At 39.3% G+C, this 25,596-nt stretch overlaps 1 protein-coding gene and 1 pseudogene across 1 annotated transcript; one reads left to right on the forward strand and one right to left on the reverse strand.

The window, feature by feature from the left end:
* The first annotated feature begins 9,342 nt into the window (after nt 1-9,342).
* LOC120881686 lies at nt 9,343-10,156 on the forward strand (annotated as a pseudogene).
* Nucleotides 10,157-22,092: 11,936 nt separating this feature from the next.
* LOC120882370 (eukaryotic translation initiation factor 3 subunit M-like) lies at nt 22,093-23,332 on the reverse strand. The gene is given in 2 exon segments (XM_040266356.1): nt 22,093-22,408; nt 22,410-23,332. Coding segments are annotated over 2 exon segments (1,119 nt in total). The 5' UTR covers nt 23,282-23,332; the 3' UTR covers nt 22,093-22,161.
* Nucleotides 23,333-25,596: the final 2,264 nt, after the last annotated feature.

Below are 25,596 nucleotides of genomic sequence, written 5' to 3' on the forward strand. Positions count from 1 at the left end.
TATTCTTATAAAAGAATTCTATGAAGTAGAAGAAGGTAGTTATGTTAGAATATGGTTTCCCCATTTCACTCCTACTGTGCACCAAATTTTAAAAAAAATATTTATTTGCTTAATATAGCATACAAACTGTGACAACACAGTGGAGTAGAGGAAAATGCTGTAAATATTGTCAGGCTTCAGGAGAACTTAATGTTTCCCTGAAAAGCTTAAGAAACTGACCATAATTCCACCCACTGATTATAAACTCTACGAAGGCATAGATTTTGCCCTGTTCAGTTGTTCATGGATCTATCCAAGTGGAGCAATGCTTGCAAAGGATGACTACTCAGTAAATACCTATAAATGAAGGAATGGATGATGAAAGAAAGTATATGCATTTCTTTGGAAAGAAACATTTTGCCTAACATTAAACACTAGAAAAAAAATTAGGTTTTTTTTTCTGTTTTTTTAAGGCATTGAATGTACAAATTAATGCCTTTCATATGGCAAGAAGCTTCCTTTTGGCCACTGTCATATAAAATCATGTTCAACAGTGATCCAAGAAAGGATACATTAAACTATTTTATTGCATTGAACATAAATCTAGGAAAATGAGCAAGGCTGGCTTCACAGGCATGTGGCCTATACAGCTGCACAGGGCCCCACATTTAGAAGGGTTTGGTTTAATGCTCTACTGTTGCCATCTTGAAGTTGTTAAAATTTCTGAACAAGAGGTTTTACAGCTTCATTTTACATTGGACCTTACTCTGTCCATGGGATTTTCCAGTCAAGGATACTGGAGTGGGTTGCCATTTCCTTCTCCAAGGGATCTTCCTTGACCTAGGGATCGAACTCACGTCTCCTGCATTAGCAGGCGGATTCTTTACCACTGAGCCACCAAGGAAGCCGATAAATTATGTAGCTAGTTATAGAACTGAACCAATCTATTACAAGGCCATTACACACTACCTAATTATTAAGAACAGAGTTAGGGGAGCTAAAGAAATGTAAATGAAATTTTTCAGTTCTATAACTTGTTAAGTAAAACTGCAGTGTCCATATAAGATATCTCCAGATGATCTAGAAGTCACTAGAAACAGGCAAATTGTCCCATAGGATAGGAGAAAAGGAAACCAAAAAACTGACAACATTTTAGAAATCATGTGACATGATGTCTTGCTTGGTGCCAACTGTGCCCTTATTGCCTAACCTTCTTCCTTTAGGTTTATAATTTAAAAGATAGACAAGGTAACATGAGTGATGTGCTACATTTAGTGATGTAATATATTTTTTCCTCTCTCAGTAGATGAATGCTCACTCTCTTCTTTTTATGGGTCTCTCAGGCTTCAGATTACAGTGCAATGGGGGAGTCTAAAGAAGTGTCTCTGATTGTAGATCCTCCTAATGTCTCACAAAAAATAATTGGATGAATATTCACACATGATAAGAACTAAAAAAATAGAGCTAAGCATACAGATGAACAGGTATGCTACTGCCAAAATCTAGGTGAAATTTCTCATAAAGCTGTGGTTTGTGAAACTGAGTAAAGAAACAAAAAACCCTTACCCATGCTTTGGTTCAATAGGCAGAACACAGAGAGAAGATAGGAACATCTTTCATTCCTCTTGCATTGTAGTCTGGAGCCTGAGAGATCCAGGGTCTGTACCCATAAGAGAAGTGAATGGGCATTCATCTACTAAGAGGAAAAAAAAAAAGATTTAACAGATCACTAATGTTCTTTAGTCTGAGTTTTCAATTATCAGTTGTCTAAACTGTACTTAAGGCAAAAACAGAGTTATCAGTTCAAAATTGGACTTGGTGGGAATTCCCTGGTGGTCCAATGTGTAGGGCTCTGGCTTCCACTACACGGGACATGGGTTTGATTCTTCATCTAGGAACTAAGATCCCACAAGCTGCACAGTGTGGCCAAAAAAATAAAATTTTAAAACATTTGGTCTTTGTACAGAATGTGTAAAACTGCTGAATGAAGATATCAGCTGTGCTAGCAAAGTGAACATTCTGTTATGAAAATAAAGGAGTCTGACTTGATTTTCTGTTTCAGATGGAAGGGCCATTTCAGAGTAAGTGAGAGCAGAGCCAGATACTACAGAACCAGCTGGAAATATGGCAAAAGGTAGCTTTTTTTGTTTTGCCATTGTTATCTTTGTTATCATCATGATCTCATTCTCTGTCTTGTAATGACTTCAGAATTCTGAGCTTCATGCAGGTCTTGTGATATACCCCTAATTTGCAGGTGGTCCTGAGTTGGAGATAAGGCTGCCAATTCCTGAGACTGAGGTGGACAATACATAAAATGTTTTGACAAAGGCAGCCAATGACTTATGGTGGTATGACTTCCAATCTAAGCCTGTTTCCTCATACATAAGGGCTTCCCAGGTGGCGTTAGTGGTAAAGAAACCACCTGCAGTGCAGGAGACCCAGGTTTGATCCCTGCGTCAGAGAGTTCCCCTGGAGGAGGGCATGGCAACCCATTCCAGTATTCTTGCCTGGAGAATCCCATGGACAGAGGAACCTGGTGGGCTAGAGTCCACGAGGCTGCAAAGAGTCAGACATGACTGAGCAACTGAGCACACACCCACACCTCATATATATAAATTAGAATAGCAGCAGCTGCCACACACTTTTGTTAGAGGTATCATAGAAATAAAATATGCAAGCATGTATGTTTGCACATAAACTTTTGGTAGGAGAAGTAGTGCTGAATAAAATCAGATTTCCTTCCCAATTGACATTTTCTAAACTACCATTTCTCATAGGTCCTTCCCCTGTATAACATTATATCTTATAAATATTTTCTGCTAAAATTAAAGCCAATATATTTAATTTTACTACTGAGCAACTTCATACATTCTGGAAATTTCAATCAATGTAATTTTCCATTTGTATTACATAACTTTTCCCATGAATTACACTTCTACCATTCTAGAGAAAGGCAGTATTACTCTGTGTTAACAGAATGAACTCAGGAGTCAGATTTCTTGGGTTCACATCCTAGCCCTGACACTTATTAATCATGCAATATTAAGTCCAATTTTGGTGCCAATTCTGACATGTTGTTTCTTCCTCTCATTCCCAGCAATGCTCTGACACTAGCTGAGTGCCCAAAAATTCAACTTAATTCTGATACTATTGAAACCAGGCAGGACCCTGTGGGTCTCCAGGACATGGAAGCCTTTCAAATGGTTGCAAATCAGGGAAGGAACAGAATACAGAGATAAGGGAGGAGCAGTCAGGAAACAACAGCACCGCCGTGGGGCAGGTTCCTGTGTTCCCCCTCAAGGAAGGGACACACAGAACCGTATCATTAAATTCATCTGTAGAACTAAAACCTCCACTGAATGGAGAATGTTCCAGAGAGAAGGTCACAGTTTGATAACATAAATGCTCATCAGGAGACCATCTGAGGTCAGATGAAAGGAATACAGCTCCTCTCCCCAACCCTGATCCTTCTTATCAAACCTGTCCTTGAACTGCTGCTATAAAATTCCTCACCAAATTCCCCCAGGTGGGGACACACAGTTTTTCAGGGCACCAGCCAGCTGCGTCCAGCCTCCACCCCCGGCAAAGCAAGAAAGCTATTTTCACCTACTTCACCCAAAACGCTTGTCTCTGAGATTTAATTTGGCACCGGAGCACGGAGACTGAGCTTTCTGCATCATCCTCTACCTTGCAGACACTGTCAGATTCCACAGGTTAAGGGCTCAGTCTTACAAGACTACTCACTCCCACTTTAGACACCAAACCAAAGTCCAGGTTGTCACCTGTGCTCCTAATCTGCCACATATAGACTGGAAGTTCCAACAACCCCTTCCCCTTGGTTTTGATTAATTTGCTAGTATGGTTCACAGAACTCAGAAATATTTCACTTACTAGTGTGGAGCCCAGGCGGAGGTCATAGGGCAATAAATCCAGAATTAGCCAAGCTCCATGGCAACCATTGTCATGGGCCATCCTGTTTGTCATGGATCTGTGCCATCCTGTTTGTCATGAGCCATCCTCTCCCTAACCAGCCAGCTCCCATCTCCATATTAGGCAAACTGGGCACCAAAAGACCCCCAACCAATGACTTAACACCATCCCTCCCCATAGGAAGTTTCTTTGTCCTGAGACTATTAAAATTGGCTGCAAGCCCATGAAAGGGGTCGGCTCTCCTTGGTCTGTCAGGAAGTTGGTCTGCTGTCTTTGCAGTGCCCTCACTAGCTCAGCCTTTTGCTCTCAATAAACTATCTCTTCTAAAATACTCTGTGTCTGGAAATTCTTTTCCAACTTGTGCTAGAACTGCCACAATAACTAGACTACTGGCCTATTGTAAAAGAAGGTAACTCAGGAACAGTGAGATGGAAGATGTATATGAGAAAAGGGCTCAGAACTGCTATATTCTCTGAGCACGCCTCTCCTCCCAACCAGGAAGCTCTCTAAACCCCTTTTATGAAGGCTTTATCACACAGGCATAGTTGATTAAACCATTCGCCACTCGTTATTGAACTTTACCTAAAGTACCTCTTCCCTCCTCAGAGGTCAGGGGGGTGAGACTGAAAGTTCCAACTCCCCAACCACAAGGTGGGTTCCCTTGACAACTAAACCCCTAATTGCTTTCCAAAAGTCACCTGCTGCTGCTGCTGTCACTACAGTCGTGTCTGACTCTGTGCAACCCCATAGACGGCAGCCCACCAGGCACCTCTGTCCCTGGGATTCTCCAGGCAAGAATACTGGAGTGGGTTGCCATTTCCTTCTCCAAAAGCCACCTCATTGACATAAATTCAGATGTGGTTGAAACAGGTTGGTTATGAGTATCAACAGACATTTATTGCTCTTATCACTTACGAAATTCTTAGGGTTTTAGGAGCTCTGTGCCAGAAACAGGGACTTCAAACGAATTATCTCTTTCGTATTATAACTCACAATGTCACATGAGCAAGTCACAACCTTCCTTTGCCTATGTGGAAAATGGTTGTAGCATCTTCACAGGTTTAATCGTGAGGTTATATGACCTGTGCTGTGCTTAGTCATGCCTGACTTTTTGTGACCCTGTGGACTGTAGCCTGCCAGGCTCCTCTCTCCATGGAATTCCAGGCAAGAGTATTCAGGGCAAGAATACTGGAGTGGGTAGCCATTCCCTTCTCCAGGGGATCTTCCTAACCCAGAGAATGAACTCAGGTTTCCCACATTACAGGCAGATTCTTTACCATCTGAGCCAGCAGGGAAGCCCAAGAATACTGGAGTGGGTAGCCTACCCCTTCTCCAAGGGATTTTCCCGACTCAGGAATTGAACCAGGGTCTTCTGCATTGCAGGTGGATTCTTTACCAGTTGAGCTACCAGGGAAGCCCCTTATGAAATAACACCTTTAAGGTGTTATTTTTTTAGAGCAGTTTCAGGACTAGAGTAAGCTCTCAGTAAACAATAGCTATTTTTTCTTTAAATAGTAGTGACTCAATGAGAAAACCCAAGTATGAAAGTTTCACTTTCTTATGAATGGTCTCTGTTCTTCATATATTTGTAAATTTGCTAGGTATTTATCTTTTAAAATATTTACTTATTAATTAATTCATTCATTTGGCTGTGCCAGGTCTTAATTGTGGCACACGGGATCTTTAGTTATGGTATCTGAACTCACAGTTGCAGCATACAAACCCTTAGCTGCAGCACGTGGGATCTAGTTTTCCAACCAGGGATCAAACCCCAGCCCCCTGCATTGGGAGAGAGGCGTCTTAGCCACCGGACCATCAGGGAAGTCCCTCCTAGGTATTAAAATCATCTAGTGTGGAATGGCATCACCAACCCTGGGTAATTTGGGGATAGTTTAATAAATAGATTTAAAAATGAGTAGACAGAATATAGGAAAACCACAGGGGCTGTGGAATACCCCAGGGCTAGTAATTACTGAGTGCTGCTACCACCCCTAAGCCTTAAGGTGTCAGGGGAGAGAACAGTTATTGGGACTTAGAAGAAGAGAAGGCAATGCGATGAGGGGAGAAGGATAACAGAAGTTCTAGCTTCTGGTGGAAGAAAGTGGCCAAGACAAGGTGACCTGGCAGAGAGGGAGCTAGGGACTAAATTCTTTCACCTTCTTCCCCTCCTTTCTCTCTCCTGCCAATACACCCTAGTAGCCAAATTGAACCCCAAACTTGAGGGAAGAGAATCCCACTGACACAGTCCATCTAGGGCAGCCTCGTGAGTCACAGCAGGATGGAGAAAGGGGAAGAGTGGACATGGACACGGGGAAGGTCCCCAGTGCAACAATCATGTTAATTCCTAAACTTAAAAATCTGGCAGTTTCATAAAATCATATCCTATTTTTAAATGATTATTTCTTTAAAAATTTATCTTTATTTTTTGGCTGTGCCGAATGTGGGATCTTAGTTCCCCAACCAGGGATCAAATCTGTGTACCCTGCATTGGGAACATGGAGTCTTAACCAGTGGACTGCCAGGGAAGTCCCTATATCTGATTTTTTTTTTTTTTAGGAATAAGCATATTCACTTTTTTTTTGGAAAGAAAATCTTTCATATGAGACTAATATCTATGGAAATGGGTAATATTTCTGTGACCTCTGTATCTGTAGACTTGTGTTAAGTAACTATATCTATTGGGGTTAATAAATCTCTTAGAGAAATTAGATTTCTTGGGGAAAATACTACTTTAAACCACAGTCACCCATCTCAGATTACCTGTCCTTGGCCACGAGAGGGATAAGGCTCAAGATTTGGTTGGTCTTAGTCCAGTCTATCTCCAAAAGTATAAAGTGTCCATAGGTATGGCTTATTGACAGGTGGATCAGCTGCATCGTCTCTATAGATGAAGACCAATGAAACAGGCAAAATGATAAATGTACAACGTGATGTTTGGAAACCTGGATGTGCTTCAAACGTCATATATACTAAAGGACCTCTATTCCTTATCGTTGCCTCTTCTTCACAAAGACATCCCTCATAGCTTCTCACACACCTTCTTTTGAACTGAAAAGGCATGATTTAAAATGCAGTTCCCCACTCCTTTAGCAGGTTTTGGCATCAACTCATTTCCTATTAGGCACAGACTTAATAGAACCCTCCATCTCTTCTGCTAACAAAGATTATCCAGTGGGTGTTTCTCTGAGTTCACTGACAGCCTTCTCTCCTGGCATGTTCCCCTCCCTGCAACTAGATGGTGTCTCTGGTTTTTATTGCTCAGTTTCCTTTGGATCCCTGGGGTTCAGCTTGCAAACTGAAAAAGAAAATTTCCTCTCACCCACTCACTCAAATTCTCCCTCATTTCCAGACCCACTCAACTGTTTTCTCAACTTTTTGGAATCGATTAAAAAGGTTACTCCCTTTCTCTTTTTTTTCATATCTCTGACACAGGAATGGAACTTGAAACCTATAAACTTCTATTGAAAGTGCAGAAATCCCTCCCCTGCTCCCACTGAAAACTCATTTCCATATTTCTCTTTATCTGGTGGATTACTGTTGCTGTTTTATACCAGACTGTTGGGAGCTTAATGTTAAGTGCTTCATTAATAATGCTTTGTGCTTTAGAAAAATTTGAAACAGATAAATCTTGACAGTGAAAAGGACTTATTTATTTTATTCTTTGTGCTTAACATCACAGAGAACAGTTTAAAAACAGTTTTGTTTCTACTTCAAGATACAGAAAAGCAGTGCTTTACAAACACAGCCACAGACAGAATTAATTAGTGGAAGTATAAAAAAGGGTTTTATGATTTAAAAATAAATGCTTCTAACAGTAATAAAAGGATAAAAATCACTATATTGAGAGAAGAGGAAAGAAGAAAACAAAAGCATACATTTTCCTGGAAGGATAGGGCAAACTCACGGGTGTGCTAACAAAAGAATCTGTGCAGAAAATAATTAAAATAGAAAATGTCTAGTTTTGCCTTATTTGAAATGGATTTGTGAGTCCCATTTTGGCAATACTTGTCAGTAATTCGGTTTCCATTAGAAAACAACCTTGACTGTTTTCTAGTCAGTCTGGTACTCTGCAACATTATTATCCTAACTTAATTCATATATTGGGTTGGCTAAAAAGTTCATTCAGGTTTCTCAATAAGATGGCATGACAAACCCCGAATGAACTTTCTCATCAATCCTAGTAAAAATAGTGTCTCTTCTAATATTCCCAACAGCCCTCCCATCTGAAACCTTTCCTTTCCTCAACACATACAAAGCACTAGATGCAACCTTGAATCTAGTGGGAACTTAAATGGCATTTGTTCAACCTTATTCCAAATTTAAAACATTTCTGGGACATGGTCAAACAGTGTCTGCCTGAATACTTTCAGTGAGAGGAACTCATTCTTTACCAGGTATTCCATTTCATTTGTGTCTAATCGTTAGTCCTTGAATAGAGTAAAAATCTGCCTCTGTAACTTTCTAGCCATTGGTTCTAGGAAACAGCTGGAACATCACAGGTTGATTGTTTTTGCTTTCACAGGATATAACTCTTCAGACTTTGAAGAGCAACAACATGTTTCTCAAAGTCCTTTTTTTTTTTTTTTAGGATACATAACTTTACTTCTCTCAGCTCTTCCTTCTGTAAAATGATTTCCAGCTTGTTCACCATCTTGGCTGCTTTCCTGGAGAAATATCCTAATATGTGGAAGTTCTGTAGGTGGAGCATCTAGAAATACATGAAAGGTTTGGGTTATGCTCTTACCAGTACTATTAGGCTTCCTCATGATGATATTAATACTATATATCTATCCACGTAGGCTAAAAATCATATTTTTACTTTTTATTGGACATTATAGTGTGCTAAAAATCGTATTTTTACTTTTTATTTTTGGACATTACATCAGTTGAACTCAGGATTATTTAAACCCTAACATCTTTTTCAAATGACTTGCAACCCGATGTGGCCTTTCATTCTAAACTTGAAAAATAATACATTTAGTATTGACATGCAGACTTACTACCTTTTTAAAAAATACTGTTTGTTTCAACCCAATATTTTGGGTTTTTATTATATCATTCAATGTATTAGTTTCAAACATTGTGACATCTTGAAATCTGAAAAGCATGCATCTGACAGCCCCTTTTTGTGGAAAGTATATCACTGGAGACTTTACTCTGGCAGAGATCAATACATTACCCCTGTGTCAGTAATAATTTGGAAGATTTTAAATGTCTATACCTGATAACCAACCGAAGTAGACAAATCTCACGACTCAGTTACTCAACTGGTATTTCTGAGTGCCCATGATGTGTCAGGAACAGTATTAGGTATAGAAGACTATCAGAGTAACAGCTCACAATTTGTTCACATTCTCTGTATCTGTGCCTCTGTGTATTCTGAATCTGAGTGTGGCTGAAGGAAATCACCTTCGACCAATGGTATAATAGAAAATGAGACAAAAGCAGAAGCTTTATCAACATCTGTGCATTCGAGCTTGCTCTCTCTTGCTGGTCCTAGAAACCTTGAACCTTCAGCATGTGAATAAATCCACACTGGACTGCTGGAGACTCACATGGCCCTGTCACCCTTGCCACTCTGGCCAGCAGTCCGACACCAACTGCTGGGCAGGTGAGTGAGGCCATGCTAGGCCAAGTGGCCCCCAGGAAACCTGCCATCTAACCATGTGAACAAGAGCAGCAGGACAACTGTTCAGTGGAGCCTAGCTCAAGTTTTCAAATCATGTAATCATAAGCTAATAAGTGATGGCTGCTTTAATCTACCAACTTTGGGGGAGGCTTTTTACATAGCAAAAGCCACAGTGGAAAGTATGTCAGCTTTCTGCTGTAGGCCCAAGTGGTTACTGCCAAAAAGGTCAAGTTTAGGAAACCTGGGAAGATGGGGCTGGTCTTGGCTGGTCGCTACTCTGGACGCAAAGCAGTCGTCATGAAGAACATTGGAGATGGCACCTCAGACCGACCCTACAGCCATGCTCTGGTGAGTGGAACTGACTGCTATCCCTGCAAAGTGCCATGGGCAAGAAGAAAATCACCAAGAGGTCAAAGATCAAGTCTTTTGTGAAAGTTTATAATCACCTCATGCCCACAAGGTATTCTGTGGATATTCCCTTGGACAAAACTTGTCAACAAGGTTGTCTTCAGAGATCCTACTCTCATATGCAAGGCCTGACAAGAGGCCAAGGTCAAGTTTGAGGACAGATACAAGACTGGCAAGAACAAATGGTTCTTCCAGGAGCTTCGGTTTTAGGTCTCTTTCAGTCATTAAAAATATCAAAAAAAGAAAGAAAGTGTATCAGACACAGTCCCTGGTCTCATGAAAAATGTTCCTAGTAAGATTCTCATTGGATATGGTAAGTTTTCCAACCTGTCATTACTATTCATATCCATCCCCTTGTCTGTGTCACTTATTCAGTTATTCCCAATAGACATGGCATTCTTTGTGAACTTGGCCATGTAACTTGCCTTATCCTGTAAAATGTGAGAGGAAGTAACAGTGCCTTAAGAGGTATCTGTGTTTCCACCCACCTTCTTGTGCTTCTGTACCATGGGAAGAGGGAAGTGAAGGGCACATGGAGCTCACCTGAACCCAATCTGCAGTGTGGCACCAAGGCCATCTGAGGCCAACCTCAATCAGCTAACACTCAGCCAAACTGCAGATGTGTGAGCAAGGAGAACTCACTGTTGTTTTATGCCACTGAATTTCAGGGTGCTCTGTCATGCTGGATTTTGGTGGCAAGATCTAGCTGATAGTGTGGAGCTATTTAAAGATATTGCTAAGTCAATAGTACCATTTCAAGCAACAAAGTCACATGGTTTAGTAAATTATTTTATCTACTAATAAATTTTTATTTACATTATGGCAAACAAAAATAAGAGATATTCAACTGACAGAAATAATCAGTCACTGCAATATCTGGGAACTGAGTAGCAGCAGCATCCTTTTTCAGTTGCTACATTTCTAGGACTAAAGGCTGTTTGGTCTAAGCTTGAAAATCACTATGACTACTCTCACTGTTACTCAAGATAGTTCCTAGACACTTTCAGTACCAGCTGATGTGTCTTTTTCCCCTTTTATTATGCCAAGGTAGAAGGTGATGATTAAAGTGTTAATAGCAGATGTAGACAAGATTTCCATTAGAGATATTTGCCTTTGTAGGGGGTTTCTTAACCATCAAATGACCTCAGTACTCAAAGGAGTTATGCTACAAGAATAGTCTGGCATGGAGTGTGGTTTATGTTTTGGGACAGAACACTTTTTTTTTCTATTCAAGTCACAAAAACTTGAAGTGCTCTAATCCAGGCTGTAAGTAACATTGGCCCTGCTGGTACAGAAGAGAGTGTTTTTAAGTTTCAGATTTGCCAAGGTCTGATAATTTTTGGAAATCATAATAAAAACAAACTCCTAGATGTTTCAGCAATGTAAAATTGCTGTAAAGGTTTTTTATTTGCCTACCCTTCAGTTTTTGAACTTAATCTTGTGAGTAGGCAACAAACAATTCACAGCCTGGGAGCCACTTTGTGAGTAGCGCTACAGTGAGAGACTGTGGGCAGGAGTGGATGATACAGACAAGCTCTGTTGAATTATTTCCTTGGCTATACCACAGCCATCTTGCTGTCTTAGACAAGCAGAAAGTGGTAAGCACAAAGTGCTTATCATGATACAACAAAGTGGTATCATTGTTTAGAGGATATCACTACTTTGTATAAGAATATTCAGTAATGAGAAAAATGAAATTATGCAGTCAACACCATCTTCTGGCAACCAATATAATTTTTTAGTATAGTAATACATAACAGGAATGAATTAACTTGTCAAATATAAACTAAGAATTTACTATGTGCAAGACCCTGTCTTAAGAGCTAGGAATCCTCACTGTATAAAAGAGATGTGCCTTGGCCCTTATGAAGCTTATGTTATAATAGAAAATCTCCAAAATGTAGAATCAATTTTGAACAGACCCTGCATTTTTTGTCCTCTTGCTGTTAGCACAAATTTTTGATAAACCTCGTTAGCTTTATCACAATTAATTCTTGGTTTCTTTCTTTCAAAACCATTTTTAAACTGTTCAGATGACTTGTATTAATTTCCTGACCTGAGGGTATAATTTTGTCATTTGCCCTTTTCCAAGCAAATTTTTTTAAAAAATTGAAGTTGCATTGTGAAGTTGTCTCTGATCACTTCTTTCATTTGTATTAACATGATCACGTCCCTGCCCAACCATTGGAAAAATGAGGAACAGGAAAAGGAAAAAGAGTACTGATTTGCAGAAGTATGTGCTTGAAAATGAAAATTACAAAACAGGAAGTTCAGCTTACCATTTTCAACATGCAAACATTTACCACAATAATTAAGTATCAATTTATATCATGGTTCTTGGAGAATAAATTTATGAAATGAATTATCCTGAGAGCTGCTAATGGGTAATAAATTGCAATGGAAATGTAAATGACCTGCTTCAACCATCAAGCACATGGCAAACACCTGCAAATCCCAGCTTTCTCATTTACAAACAAGCTGACATGCTGGGTATTAATGCTACGTAACTTGGAGCAAGTTACCCAAGTGCTCTGGGTTCCAAGTTTCCTTATCCATAAAATGGAAATAAAAAGGTCCTTTAATGCTGGTTGCTATGAGGATTACATGATATTCTATGTAAAACACCTAGCACAGTGTCTGCTCAATAAGTATTATTGATTACACAGGGAATTGAGGCTATTGGGTGGACCTGGGTTTTTGTATTTGATTTCTGAACATTTTTAGAAACATCTGTCATAAACAAGTTCCTCTGTTGGTTGTCCAGGTACCAAATGAACTAGTGTGACAATTTTTTACATTCCTAAGGAATGTCTATTTGGGCTTCTTAATTATTTCCACATAAAAACTTTTTTTTTAAAAAAATCATAACTTCAGCATTCTACCAAATCCAAGTAACAATCTTTTCAGAAGTTTAACAAAACAAAGAGTGGGTTCAAAGCACATGGTGGAAGATCAACTAAGTTCCCAGAAGCAGATTCTAAAGGTCATGAGTTATTGGTCACAGAAAGTAGACTCCTCTGCTTATTTCAAGAGCAGAGTGTTCTCTGAAGATATTTCCTCCCAAGCTGTTCAGCAATTTCCTGCCCCTTGACTGTCTACAATTCGCTGTTTCAAACATGGCTTAGCGGGGTCACCCTGGTACCCAAACCTGTCATCTGAAGAGCTCACATCCTAGAAGAGACTGTTCTTTCTTGGCACTGACTAAAATAACTGGAGGAGCGTTTCCCTCTCTTTCAAAATGTCACATAGTCAATCTTTACTTCTGGAGAGCTTTGAGCTCTAAAAGCCCCACCTTCTGGAACACTGCTCTGAACACAGGATTATGCTTATTTTAATAAAAATGTGCTAGCTACCATTAGCTGCTGCTGCTGCTGCTAAGTCGCTTCAGTCGTGTCCGACTCTGTGCGACCCCATAGACGGCAGCCCACCAGGCTCCGCCATCCCTAGGATTCACTCATTTAGAAATAAAGCTATTACGTCATTCCCAGAAACAAATATATTCTGGAGAATAACATAGTATGTAAAGATCATAGTTATCTGATATCAGCATTATCAATTTAAAACTAAATGCATAATCTGTTTTTTTAACAGTAGTTTAAAAAAGTTTGTTTCCTTTTTTCCCTTGAATTTTTATTCCATTTCTATGACACAGTTTTGTTTCATATTTCTCTATTGCAAATATATATATATAAATCATAACTAATTTTTAAAATTCCCATGATCATTAATCTTTGGGTTGAAAAAATTATTTTTTATTGATTATTAAAACACAGTTAATCAAAATGCTAGAAATATAATACACAATTTGATAAATAATGATTAAACATTAAAAGTAAATATTTATTACAAGTGTATTCCTTGATTAAATGATGAGGGTTTTTTCCTAATTAATTTTTATTTCTGGATGAACATTAATTATACAGAGACAGAATTCAACATCTATTCCTAGTGTCTGCTCTTCTAAGTATTCAGATCAGATCAGTCGCTCAGTTGTGTCCGACTCTGCGATCCCATGAATCACAGCATGCCAGGCCTCCCTGTCCATCACCAACTCCCGGAGTTCACTCAGACTCACGTCCATCAAGTCGGTGATGCCATCCAGCCATCTCATCCTCTGTCGTCCTCTTTTCCTCCTGCCCCCAATCCCTCCCAGCATCAGAGTCTTTTCCAAGGAGTCAACTCTTCGCATGAGTGGCCGAAGTACTGGAGTTTCAACTTTAGCATCATTCCTTCCAAAGAAATCCCAGGGCTGATTTCCTTCAGAATGGACTGGTTGGATCTCCTTGCAGTCCAAGGGACTCTCAAGAGTCTTCTCCAACACCACAGTTCAAAAGCATCAATTCTTCGGCACTCAGCCTTCTTCACAGTCCAACTCTCACATCCATACATGACCACTGGAAAAACCATAGCCTTGACTAGACAGACCTTTGTTGGCAAAGTAATGTTTCTGCTTTTCAATATGCTATCTAGGTTGGTCATAAATTTTCTTCCAAGGAGTATCACGATGGTATGATCACTCACCTAGAGCCAGACATCCTGGAATATGAAGTCAAGTGGGCCTTCTAGGTATAAGTACTGATAAACCTGCATGTAAAGAACACAGGAATAGAAGGAATTTTGTTAAAGGTAAAACAATTGTTTTAACTCTTTCTGAATTATATGCCAAATATGAGGTAGTTATAGATCATCAAAAATAAATGTTAATGATTTATTAGCTGACAACTAAGTTAGGTACTTCCATTTTGTTAAAAGCAAAAAACTAGAAACCACCTGTCATGCTAAAGGATTAGTTACCTAGTCATTAGATTCATATATTTTCCCAAGAATGATGCTATTAATTATATTTCTCATCTTTATTTCACTCCAGATATTTTAATACTCTGGGGAACAGTTATAGTAATATTTAGAACATGGGAGAAAAACTGACAAAGAATTGCAGCACTGCAAAGGCAGGCTGAAGACAGCCCAGTGTTATGGTTTTAGGTAAGGGTACATACGGAAGTTAGGATCTAGAAATCGATTTTCTTCCAGTTCTTGATGGCCGTATACTCCTTGGAAAGGGTTTATGTATTCCCAGTACAACCTAAACCCAGCATAAAGATTGTCATGCAGACAAAATGGCAGTGACAAAGCCTCCCTCCTTTTTTTTAAACTACACTTGCAATGTTTGGACTCAAGCTCACTGTACAAAATTCAGATGATATTGAAGTTTGTAGAGTCTAAAATGAAAATCCTCCTTCATGTTCCTTCACCCCTAATTCCCAGGGATAACCACTTTTCAGTACTTTTCTATGTAACCTTATGGACATTTTGGGTCATTTTCTTACATACACAGGTGAGGGTTTCATTAAGACAGAGCTCTTGTGCTGGTTCTGTTCAGTAGCCCCTGACGATAAGTGAATAGACTGCCCTTCCATTCCTCTGTTCCCTTGTAGGGGTCTATCTTTGGTTGACTGGCCTAGAAAGAGGCCTTGAGATGAAGATTCATGTGTAAGTAATTTATTAAGGAACTGTTCTGGGGGAAATTGATAAGCCTACCTAGGGAAAACAGGGCAGAGAAGGGTAAGGAACTAAGCAGAAAGTATGTTTTTTTTTTATTTTGGTAAACTGTGTATCTTGAAGCTGTCTCCATCCTACTACATACATGGCTATCTCATTCTTTTAAATAATTACACAGTTTTCTAGTATTCCATGATATAGATGTGCCATCACTTATTTAATCTTTTTAATTTTTATTGATGTTCCTAAATAGGGAAACTCCCAATTTTTACTTTTGAAAGCAATTCACAAAACGTATCTACTTCTTGGGGCACATATATGATGATGTTGTAGGAAATATTAGGAATGTAGGAATTTTTGGGGTCCAGTTTAACTAAAATCTCACTAACTGCTACCAACTTGCCCTTTTAAAAGACTGTAGGGCCTTTGTTGGCGGTCCAGTGGTTAAGACTCCCACGCTACCACCGCAGGGAACATGGGTTCCATCCCCAGCCAGGGAACAAAGATCCCACATGCCATCCAGCGCAGCCAAAAAGGCTGCAACAACATCTCTCCACCAACATGTAAGAAAGTGCTCCTTTTCTTTAATACTTTTACAAACTCTCAAGTTATTAGTATTTACAATATTTTAGGGAAAGCCATACTATAACATCTTTGCATGAAATGTTTCCTTGGTGTCTCTAATTTTCTTGAAGAGATCTCTAGTCTTTCCCATTCTATTGTTTTCCTCTATTTCTTTGCACTGATTACTGAGGAAGGCTTTATCTCTCCTTGCTATTCTTTGGAACTTTGCATTAAAATGGGTATACCTTTCCTTTTCTCCTTTGCTTTTCGCTTCTCTTCTTTTCACAGCTATTTGTAAGGCGTCCTCAGACAGCCATTTTCCTTTTTTGCATTTCTTTTTCTTGGGGATGGTCTTGATCTCTGTCTCCTGTACAATGTCATGAACCTCCGTCCATAGTTCAGCAGGCACTCTATCAGATCTAGTCCCTTAAATCTATTTCTCACTTCCACTGTATAATCATAAGGGATTTGATTTGGGTCATACCTATATCACTGCAGATGGTGATTGCAGCCATGAAATTAAAAGATGCTTACTCCTTGGAAGGAAAGTTATGACCAACCTAGACAGCATATTAAAAAGCAGAGACATTACTTTGTCAACAAAGGTCCGTCTAGTCAAGGCTATGGTTTTTCTAGTAGTCATGTATGGATGTGAGAGTTGGACTATAAAGAAAGCTGAGCACTGAAGAATTGATGCTTTTGAACTGTGGTGTTGGCAAAGACTCTAGAGAGTCCCTTGGACTGCAAGGAGATTTCTGTCAGAAAAGTGACTGAGCACCCTTACTAGACCCAAACTTACATGAAGGCAGAAATGGTCAACATTTTGAATCATTGCTGTATCTTTAGAGCCTTATACAACTCCTGGTTCATAGTCAGTTTTCAGTGTTTAAGTGTTAAATGTTTGTGTAATGAATTATATTTAATGTTTGATTTCTTAACATTCTGAAAGAATGAAATATTATTCTCACTTTATCTTTTTAAATGACAAGCCTCTGCTTTCTTATAGGAGCATGACACTACTCATTTGTAATAAAGCAAAATAGAATTTCTTCCTGAAAACAATTTTAATATCTCCATTTAAAGTGAACATTTTTAATGTAACAAAAAGCCAATAAAACTTTCACACTAGCAATTAACAAAAAGTGTTAACTGTGAACCTACTCTGCAATAAGCTCTTCACTATGTTGTATATTTCAAAAGAATATTACAGAAATCACTGAACACTTGGCACATACTAGGTGCTTATTAAAGGTTTGCTAAAGACCAGTAAAAATGAATAAACTATGACTTTAAATCAAATAATTTTCATGTGCAAGTTTTGAATCAAAATACTTTTTTGAGAAATACTTCATATGTGAATTATTTGGGGGTTGTTATATTTTATAAACAAAGATAAACATGCTATCAAAAGCACTCTTTGTCTCAAGTTATGAGATATTAGAATCTAGTGATACACAGTGGAAACAGATTCAGATTTTAACTGACACAGTTAACTCTGAAACTTTTGACTTCCTGAAGGCTGACCTTGACTACACAGTAATTTGGAAAGCTATTATAATAGACTCCAGTTTTTCCCTAAACTTATCTAGCTATAGAGTACATATTTTAACATGCCTTAAAGTATGCTTACACACACATAATTACATGCATAAGATCACAAAGAAAATTTTCTATTTAGCTGTTGACATGCAAAATTCTACTTGTATGTATATATTTTGCTATTTCTATTTTTCTAGAAATGATTAATTAGTGCTCCAGCTATAAAGCTTCTATTTTCCTTGTCAATGACAATCTCAAGGCCTATGAGCTGCCTCTCGCTTGACCTTGGTTTAAAAGCACAAAGAACAGCAACCTTGAAACTGGCATCAACAAGATTCATTCTACAGAAATCAGATGCAGCACAATAGGGAAAAACCACACGTTTAATTTTAAGGTTTTACAGCAATTGCTCTCAATATTTCTTTTTCTTAAAGACTTTTAAGTGCAAACGTCCTTCATTTCACAAAGGGAAACACTGTCATTCTGCCACTTAACACTGGCCAAAGGAGTCATTTGGAGACTCCTCTGCATTCTTCCCTTTGACAGACACGTGGCAGCAGCAGCCACACAACCCTGGGAGGATAACACAGCGGCTGATGCAACATTTACCTGAAGATTTCCTTAAGCAGATCCTCACTATTAACACATGCTGAAAAGCATTTCATTAACATTTGAACAAGAAGGTTATGCAGCTGTAATAGAATCAGGCAGTTCAAACGCACATGCTTTACTTGAAGGGGGTTGTTTTTCATTGTCTTACACCAGTGTTCACTTGAGGGTGAGGTGGCCTTCACGGCTGGCCTTCACCCACAGAATTAAGCGTCTCATTGTTTCTCCCTTCCGAGGTGAGAACACCCATTTTAATGACAGAAGCTGTCTGGTGGAGTGGGGTGGAAGGGCAGGTGGATGAAGACTGAGTTGGGAACTTGCTTCTAGTTCTTAACCTGTTTTTTTTTCCCCTACATCATTATTACCTAACTCATCTTTTAAAATTAAATTACACTTTGTTAAATTGTCATTTATCATTTTAAGATATGATATCCACATTTTAAAAATGAAACTAAAAGGTCTTATCAAATACATGCATATATAAACCATTTACCCTTTCATACATTCTGTTTCCCTACGGGCACATGAAATTATTCATATTGAGTTATCCACATCTGGAAGACTTATATTAAAAACATGGATAACATATGTGAAAAGGGTTTAAAGTGATGAATATTAAGTTCAAAAATGATAGAAGTACAGAGAATCCCTTTCTTTGCACAAAGATCAGTTCAGTTGCTCAGTCATGTCTGACTCTATATGACCCCATGGACTGTGGCAAGCCAGGCTTCTCTGTCCATCACCAACTCCCGGAGCTTGTTTAAACTCATGTCCATCGAATTGGTGATGCCATCCAATCATTTCATCCTCTGCTGTCCCCTTCTCCTCCTGCCTTCAATTTTTCTCAGCATCAGGGTCTTTTCTAATGAGTCAGCTCTTTGCATCAGATAGCCAAAGTACTAGAGCTTCAGCTTCAGCATCAGTCCTTCCAGTGAATATTCAGGATTGATTTTCTTTAGAATTGACTGGTTTGATCACCTTGCTGTTCAATGGACTCTCAAGAGTCTTCAGTACCACAAATTGAAAGTGACAATACTTTGGTGCTCAGCCTTCCTTCTGGTCCAACTCTCACATCTGTACATGACTACAGGAAAAACCATAGCTGTGAATATGGGATACCTTTCCATTTATTTGCATCTTCTTAATTTCTTTCATCAATGTCTTGTAGTCTTCAGTATAGAGATCCTTCACCTCTTTGGTTAAATTTATTCCTAAGTATTTTGTTGTTTTCAATGCTGCAGTAAATGGGACTGTTTTCTTTACTTCTTTTTCAGATAAAACAATGTCTTTTGCCATCAGTGTGTGATTCAATCCACCAGGCACACAAATCTCACACCATGATGCACAGAGAGATTCTTAGAGCCATTGCCACTGTATGGAATAAGGAAGCTTCAAATAGATGTTACAGCAGTTTTGATTAGGCCTGTGGGGGAAATATGTCATAAAGTAATAATGATTGCTAATACTAGGTGCTTGGCACTCTTCTCAGCACTATACATATGTCATTTCATTTAATTGTCACAGCAATCTTGTAAGATAGGTACTATTATTATTCCCATTTAACGAGTGAAGAAACTGGGGCAAAATAAGATTAAGAAACTTGCCCAAGGTCACACAGCTAGTAGTGATTAAGCCAGATTCAAACCCAGTCTGATGCCATCCTGTGTGTGCTTAATCTCTATTTCCTACTGCCTTCACAGTAACAGTAACATGAACCCAAAGACAGCTATTTAATCAACATAAGGAAGGACCGTACTCAAAACATGGCTAATAGAAATTATGCTCTTAATATTAAGTGTACATACTCTATACTTATTATTAAGTGCTCTTAACATTTAAGTTGCTTAATAGCCATTTGAAAGGGGAAAAAGGCAAGTTTTATCCTATACTGCCTCTCAGAAGCCTGAAGGAGTGCAATGTAGACCTAAAAATGACTGATTAAATTCCTATCATCCAGACTTCCCTGGTGGCGCAGAGGATAAGAATCCACCTGCCAATTCAGGGGTCATGGGCTTGATCCCTGGTCTCGGAAGATCCCACATGCTGTGGAGTAACTAAGCCTGTGTGCCACAACTACTGAGCCTGTGCTCTAGAGTCCATAAGCCACAACCACTGAAGCCCATGTGTGCCTAGAGCCCGTGCTCCAGAACAAGAGAAGCCACCGCAATGAGAAGCCTGCACACCACCACTAGAGAGTAACCCTTGCTCTCCGCAACTAGAGAAAGTCCGTGCAGCCAAAAATAAACACAGCAGTGCGTATGTGTCAAAAAAATGATGATTTGTTTAAAAAAATTCCTATCATCCTGTAAGTGAAGAGCCTATTCTATTATTAGTGCAACAGCTAACACCAAGAGTAGTGGCTAAGAAGGCATGAATGCTTACACAATTCAGTGAAAAATTTCTCTGAAGTATGTAGAAGGAACCAATTCTAGTGTTAAGTCAAGAAACTAAGATTAAGTGGAAGCCACACATTTTGACAGAATCTCAAATGATCTCATTTCTAAGACCTGAAATATTCTTCTTTGGATGATTAAACAGAGCTTGCACTTTCATCTTTAAGGCATGATTATTACCTTTTATTTGATTAGTATATATCAAGGACATGATGCTTTTCATGTTGCTATGGAGCTGGGGTAGAAAACTTGCAGACATATCTCCAGATTATCCAGTTCAATTCTTGACTTTATTTTTTCTGTTTCATTCCCTGGTGGCTCAGACAGTAAAGCGTCTGCCTACAGTGCGGGAGACATGGGTTTGATCCCTGGGTCAGGAAGATCCTCTGGAGAAGGAAATGGCAGCCCACTCCAGTACTCTTGCCTGGAAAATCCCATGGACGGAGGAGTGTAGTATGCTATAGTCCATGGGGTCACAAAGAGTCAGACATGACTGAGCGACTTCACTTCACTTCAATGCTCTTATGAGTAAACATTCTCCAATGTGAGCTCTTCACTCACTTACTATTAATAAAACATCATGCTATTCTTCTCCCTCTCTGGGAAGTCGGCATGCAATTGTAGGAGAGTGCTGTTACTGTAGGAATAAACTTAAATGCCTTATTTTTCTAGGAAAATATATCACTCATGTGCAGTATTTTTTGTTGGTGTATACACTATGCCCTTTAATGCTCTCTCATGTATCCCAAGGGTGGAATCTTGGAAACTGTATTTCTTACACTCTTGTGAACAGGGCTTCAATTAGACTTCATCAGAGAGAAGCAACTGCATGATATTTGGACACTGAAAGAGAAGAGGAAGCAGTTCACAGCCATCTGGCTGTCCCAGATCATCCTAGCTGACGAGATGAGAATGCTGAGGGCCCCAGATCAACTGTTCATTGTCTCAGCCCACAAATAACCATTTCCATTCACAGCCCATTGTCCAGCTCTAGTCGGTTGTGCCTCTGTCCAGTTACAGAGTGGCCAGGAAATAGAAGTGAAAACATGTGGTAAGAATTCCATATCAGTGCCACAGGGGTGGTACTTTATATATTGGAAAGATTTACATTTGGTTCCATCTGGATCACTATTGTGCCCCCAAAGAAGTAGAAGGGTGTGGGCTGGAATGCATGTGAGCTCTTGAATTGAACCAGTCAGGTAAGAACAGTGAGTGAAAGGAATGAAGACTTCACAGTTAAGAAACAACAGGAAGCAGGACACCATGGCACAGGGAGCACACGAGCCAGGACAGTGTCTCAGTGCTCCAGGGAGGTGCAAGAAGTCAACGAAAGTTGACTGGGAAGAAGCCAAAATGGGAGGAATGATTCTTGTGAATAAATCTTAGCTGATGATCTGGACCAAGGGGAATATCTGTCAGTGTTCCTGATTTATGTGAGGTTGTTAAAGAAGATATGTTTTTAAATGGCCATGATGAATTGAAACAATGATCCTTAAAGAATACATTTTTTTTTCCAAAAGGAGAGGCCTCTTTTTTTTTCCCCAGATTTTAGCCTATGTTTTACTATGATTTCAATTTTCCAAAAAGAACAAAATTATACAGCATAAAAATTCAGGTGTCAGAAAGACTCAAAAGGCTGTTTTTCACTTTGTTCAAATTTTGTTTCCAGGCATTCAGTGTGTCATAGAGTTGTTGCCATTGCTGTTTTCCAAATGTCCGATGTGTGCTATGACTGACAACAACTTTTCTCTGGGTTTGACCAATTTTGCAGTAGACCATTTTAGTTCTTACCGCATCAATAACAAATGCTTCAACATCATCAGGTCCAATCTGAAGTTCTTGTTGCACTGTGTCAAATTTCTTTATTTTCCACTGCCATTCCCATAAAAGTAAGCAGTCTCATTTTTGCCATATTCTGTTCATGTAGTAGGTCAAGTGAATCAATGAAGTTTTTATTATTCTGATAAAACTTGACATATGATGCCAATTTAGCACTCACAAAAATGGTTAAAAGATCATGAATAAGCTCGCCTTCCAAAAACTTGACTGGTTTTAAAGTAAGAAGACGGTCAAAAAGGAATGCATTTGGATCTTTCAATGCTTGCACAATACACCTGTGGGCATCAACTCGAGCCTGGGAAGCACTGTCCTCCGTGTAACTGCCTAACAATTCCACCATAACTTTTGATGCGGCATCACTTTTTTTACAATCCACAAGTGCCTCATAAAGTAGTCTTAAAAGGGTGTGGTTTTTTCCAGTGGTGAGGTTCCAGTCAGAAATCCATTTTCTAACTTGATCCAGCTCAGCTGAAATATACTGGATGGCCCCACAAGATGCTGCCACTTTAATGAGGCTGCAATACACTGTGTATCTTACAGGAATGTTCTTATCCATCCCATGGAAAAGGTTGCTTAGCAACTGCAGTCTCAGAGATGGACGTTCACCTTCCCGAAATTTGACCAGTTTCTCACACAGGCTTTCAATCAGAGCTTCTTGCTTACCTGGTTCCAGGATCAACAGGAGGGATACCACACTGTTCATCACACTTTCAACATCTTTATCATCTTCCTTCAGACATACATCACAGGCTTCAATAATCTGAGCTAAATCTACATGAAGGCCATCTTCTGAGTTCTCTTCTGAAATTTCAGCTCCTTTAGATTTCAAATAAGCACGAAGCTCAGCAGCCTGATCTTCCTCGCTGATGTCAATGAATGCCGGGACACTCATGGTGAAGGCCCGGGCACCGTGGACGTTGCACTCCCAAACCACGCCGACCAGAAAAGGGCGAGAGGCCTCTTTTTAACATTATAGAAGCTGATGACCGTTTTAGTAAACATTTGAGCAACATATAAGCATATGAGGCAGAAAGTGACAATCGCCCACATAATCCTAACCCCAAGTAGAGCTATTAATAATGGATGTTATCTACTGTATATATACATAAATACATGGATATATAGATACTTATCTAAATATAGACCATATATGCTGTTCTATGCTGCTGTGCTGTGTTCAGTCAGGTCCAACTCTTTGCGATGCTATGGACTCTAGCCCAGCAGGCTTCTGTGTCTATGGGATTTTCCAGGCAAGAATACTGGAGTGGGTTGTCATTTTCTACTCCAGGGGATCTTCCTGACCCAGGGATTGAACCTGACTCTCTTGCATCTCCTGCATTAGCAGGCAGGTTCTTTACCACTGCACCACATGGGAAGCCCCCATGCTGTTCTATATTTTAAAATATTACCTCTTTCCTTGCCGTTATATATGGCTCCACCCAATGCTTTTCAAAGATGACAGGATATTATACTCTGTGATGGTTTACTTGCTAAGTCATGTTTGACTCTGCGACCCCATGGATTGTAGCCTGCCAGGCTCCTCTGTCCATGGGACTTTCCAGGCAAGACATACTGGAGTGGTTTGGCATTTCCTTCTCCAGGGGAATCTTCCCAATTCAGGGATTGAACTCAGGTCTTCTGCACTGCAAGCAGATTATTTACGGATTGAGTCACCAGGGAAGATTCCTATTATACTCTAAGGATTACCAAAATCAGTTCAGCCAATCTTCTGAAAACAGACAGGTGTCTTGTTTCGTTCTCTTGCTACTAAAGAAATGCTGCAAAGCATTTCTGAATGTATAACTTTGTGTACATATGAAAGTTTATCTGTAGGATAAATTTTTAGAACTCGAATTGTGCAAAGAATATGTGCATATAAATTTTTATGTATATTGACTATAGCTTTTCAGAAATAGTACACTCATTTCTATTTCTACCACTAGTATATAAAAGTGAATTGCATTTTTTTCAGAATATATTCTACAAGGTTCTCACATAAGAACTCATGCAGTCAACAAAATCAAGGGACTTCCCTGGTGGTTCAGTGGCTAAGACCCCACGCTCCTAATGCAGGGGGCCTGGGTTTGATCCCTGGTCAGGGAACTAGATCTCACATGCTGCAACTAAAGATCTTGCATACTGAAATAAACAATGAATATCCTGGGTGCTGCAACTAAGACTCAGTGCAGCCAAATAAATAATTTAAAAACATCAAATCTTGTAGAAGTTTTGAGCAATTAATAGAGAATACAAGTAGGAACTCAGCAACATTTATGACACATCACACCGACATTTTCCACAGCCCACATATACAGGTGGGCTATGATTGGCACAGAAAATCCCAAGAGCCTGAGGGGTTGGTAAGGGTAGGTTTGAATCTGTGCTTTGCTGCAGTTCTTTCATCCTCAGATGAAGAACGTACCTACTACCTTCAGAATTTCCATTTAGGTCACTGGAGATAGGGACTGGAGTCCTGAGCTTTAGGAGTATATTAGTAGCTTTTATTTGCTAAACGAGTATGATATTGTAACATTACCACCTTCACCTTATGAATAAGGACAACAGTTGTTGAACAAATTAAAAACATGGCAGGGAATTCCCTGGTGCCTTGGTGGTAAAGAATATGCCTGCCCATATGGGAGACATGAGTTCAATCCCTGGTCTGGGAAGATCTCACATGCTGTGGAGTAACTAAGCCCAGGCACCACAACTGAAGCCCATGTGCCTGGAGCCTGTGCTCTACAGCCTGAGAAACCATCAAAATGAGAAGCCCGTACACCACAACTAGAGAGTAGGCCCTGCTCACTGCAACTAGAGAAAAGTCTGCACAGCAACGAAGACCCAGCACAACCAAAAAATAAGTAAAATTATATATATATATATATATATATATATATATACACACACACACATCTATATAACATGACAACCTTTTGAGGCAGTATGCCTGTTTCAGAGACAACACATCACAAACTTAGCTCAAGTTCCTTAAAGTCTAGTGTTAGAACAAAAATCCAACTTAAAGACTTTTAATGATATATCTTGTGCTCTTTCTGGGCTGTCCAAACCTGCTTTTGAACTTACTATAAATTTTGGTTAGACCCTAAACACATTCTGTTGGAATCCTTTGTCTTAAGCATGAAAGTCATGTATTCATTAACTTGGGTTTTAAAAATTATACTTTACTTCTATACTTCTACTGCATTT

This window comes from Oryx dammah, unplaced genomic scaffold (genome assembly GCF_014754425.2).
Source record: "Oryx dammah isolate SB20612 unplaced genomic scaffold, SCBI_Odam_1.1 HiC_scaffold_23, whole genome shotgun sequence".
Taxonomy (NCBI): Eukaryota; Metazoa; Chordata; class Mammalia; order Artiodactyla; family Bovidae; genus Oryx; species Oryx dammah.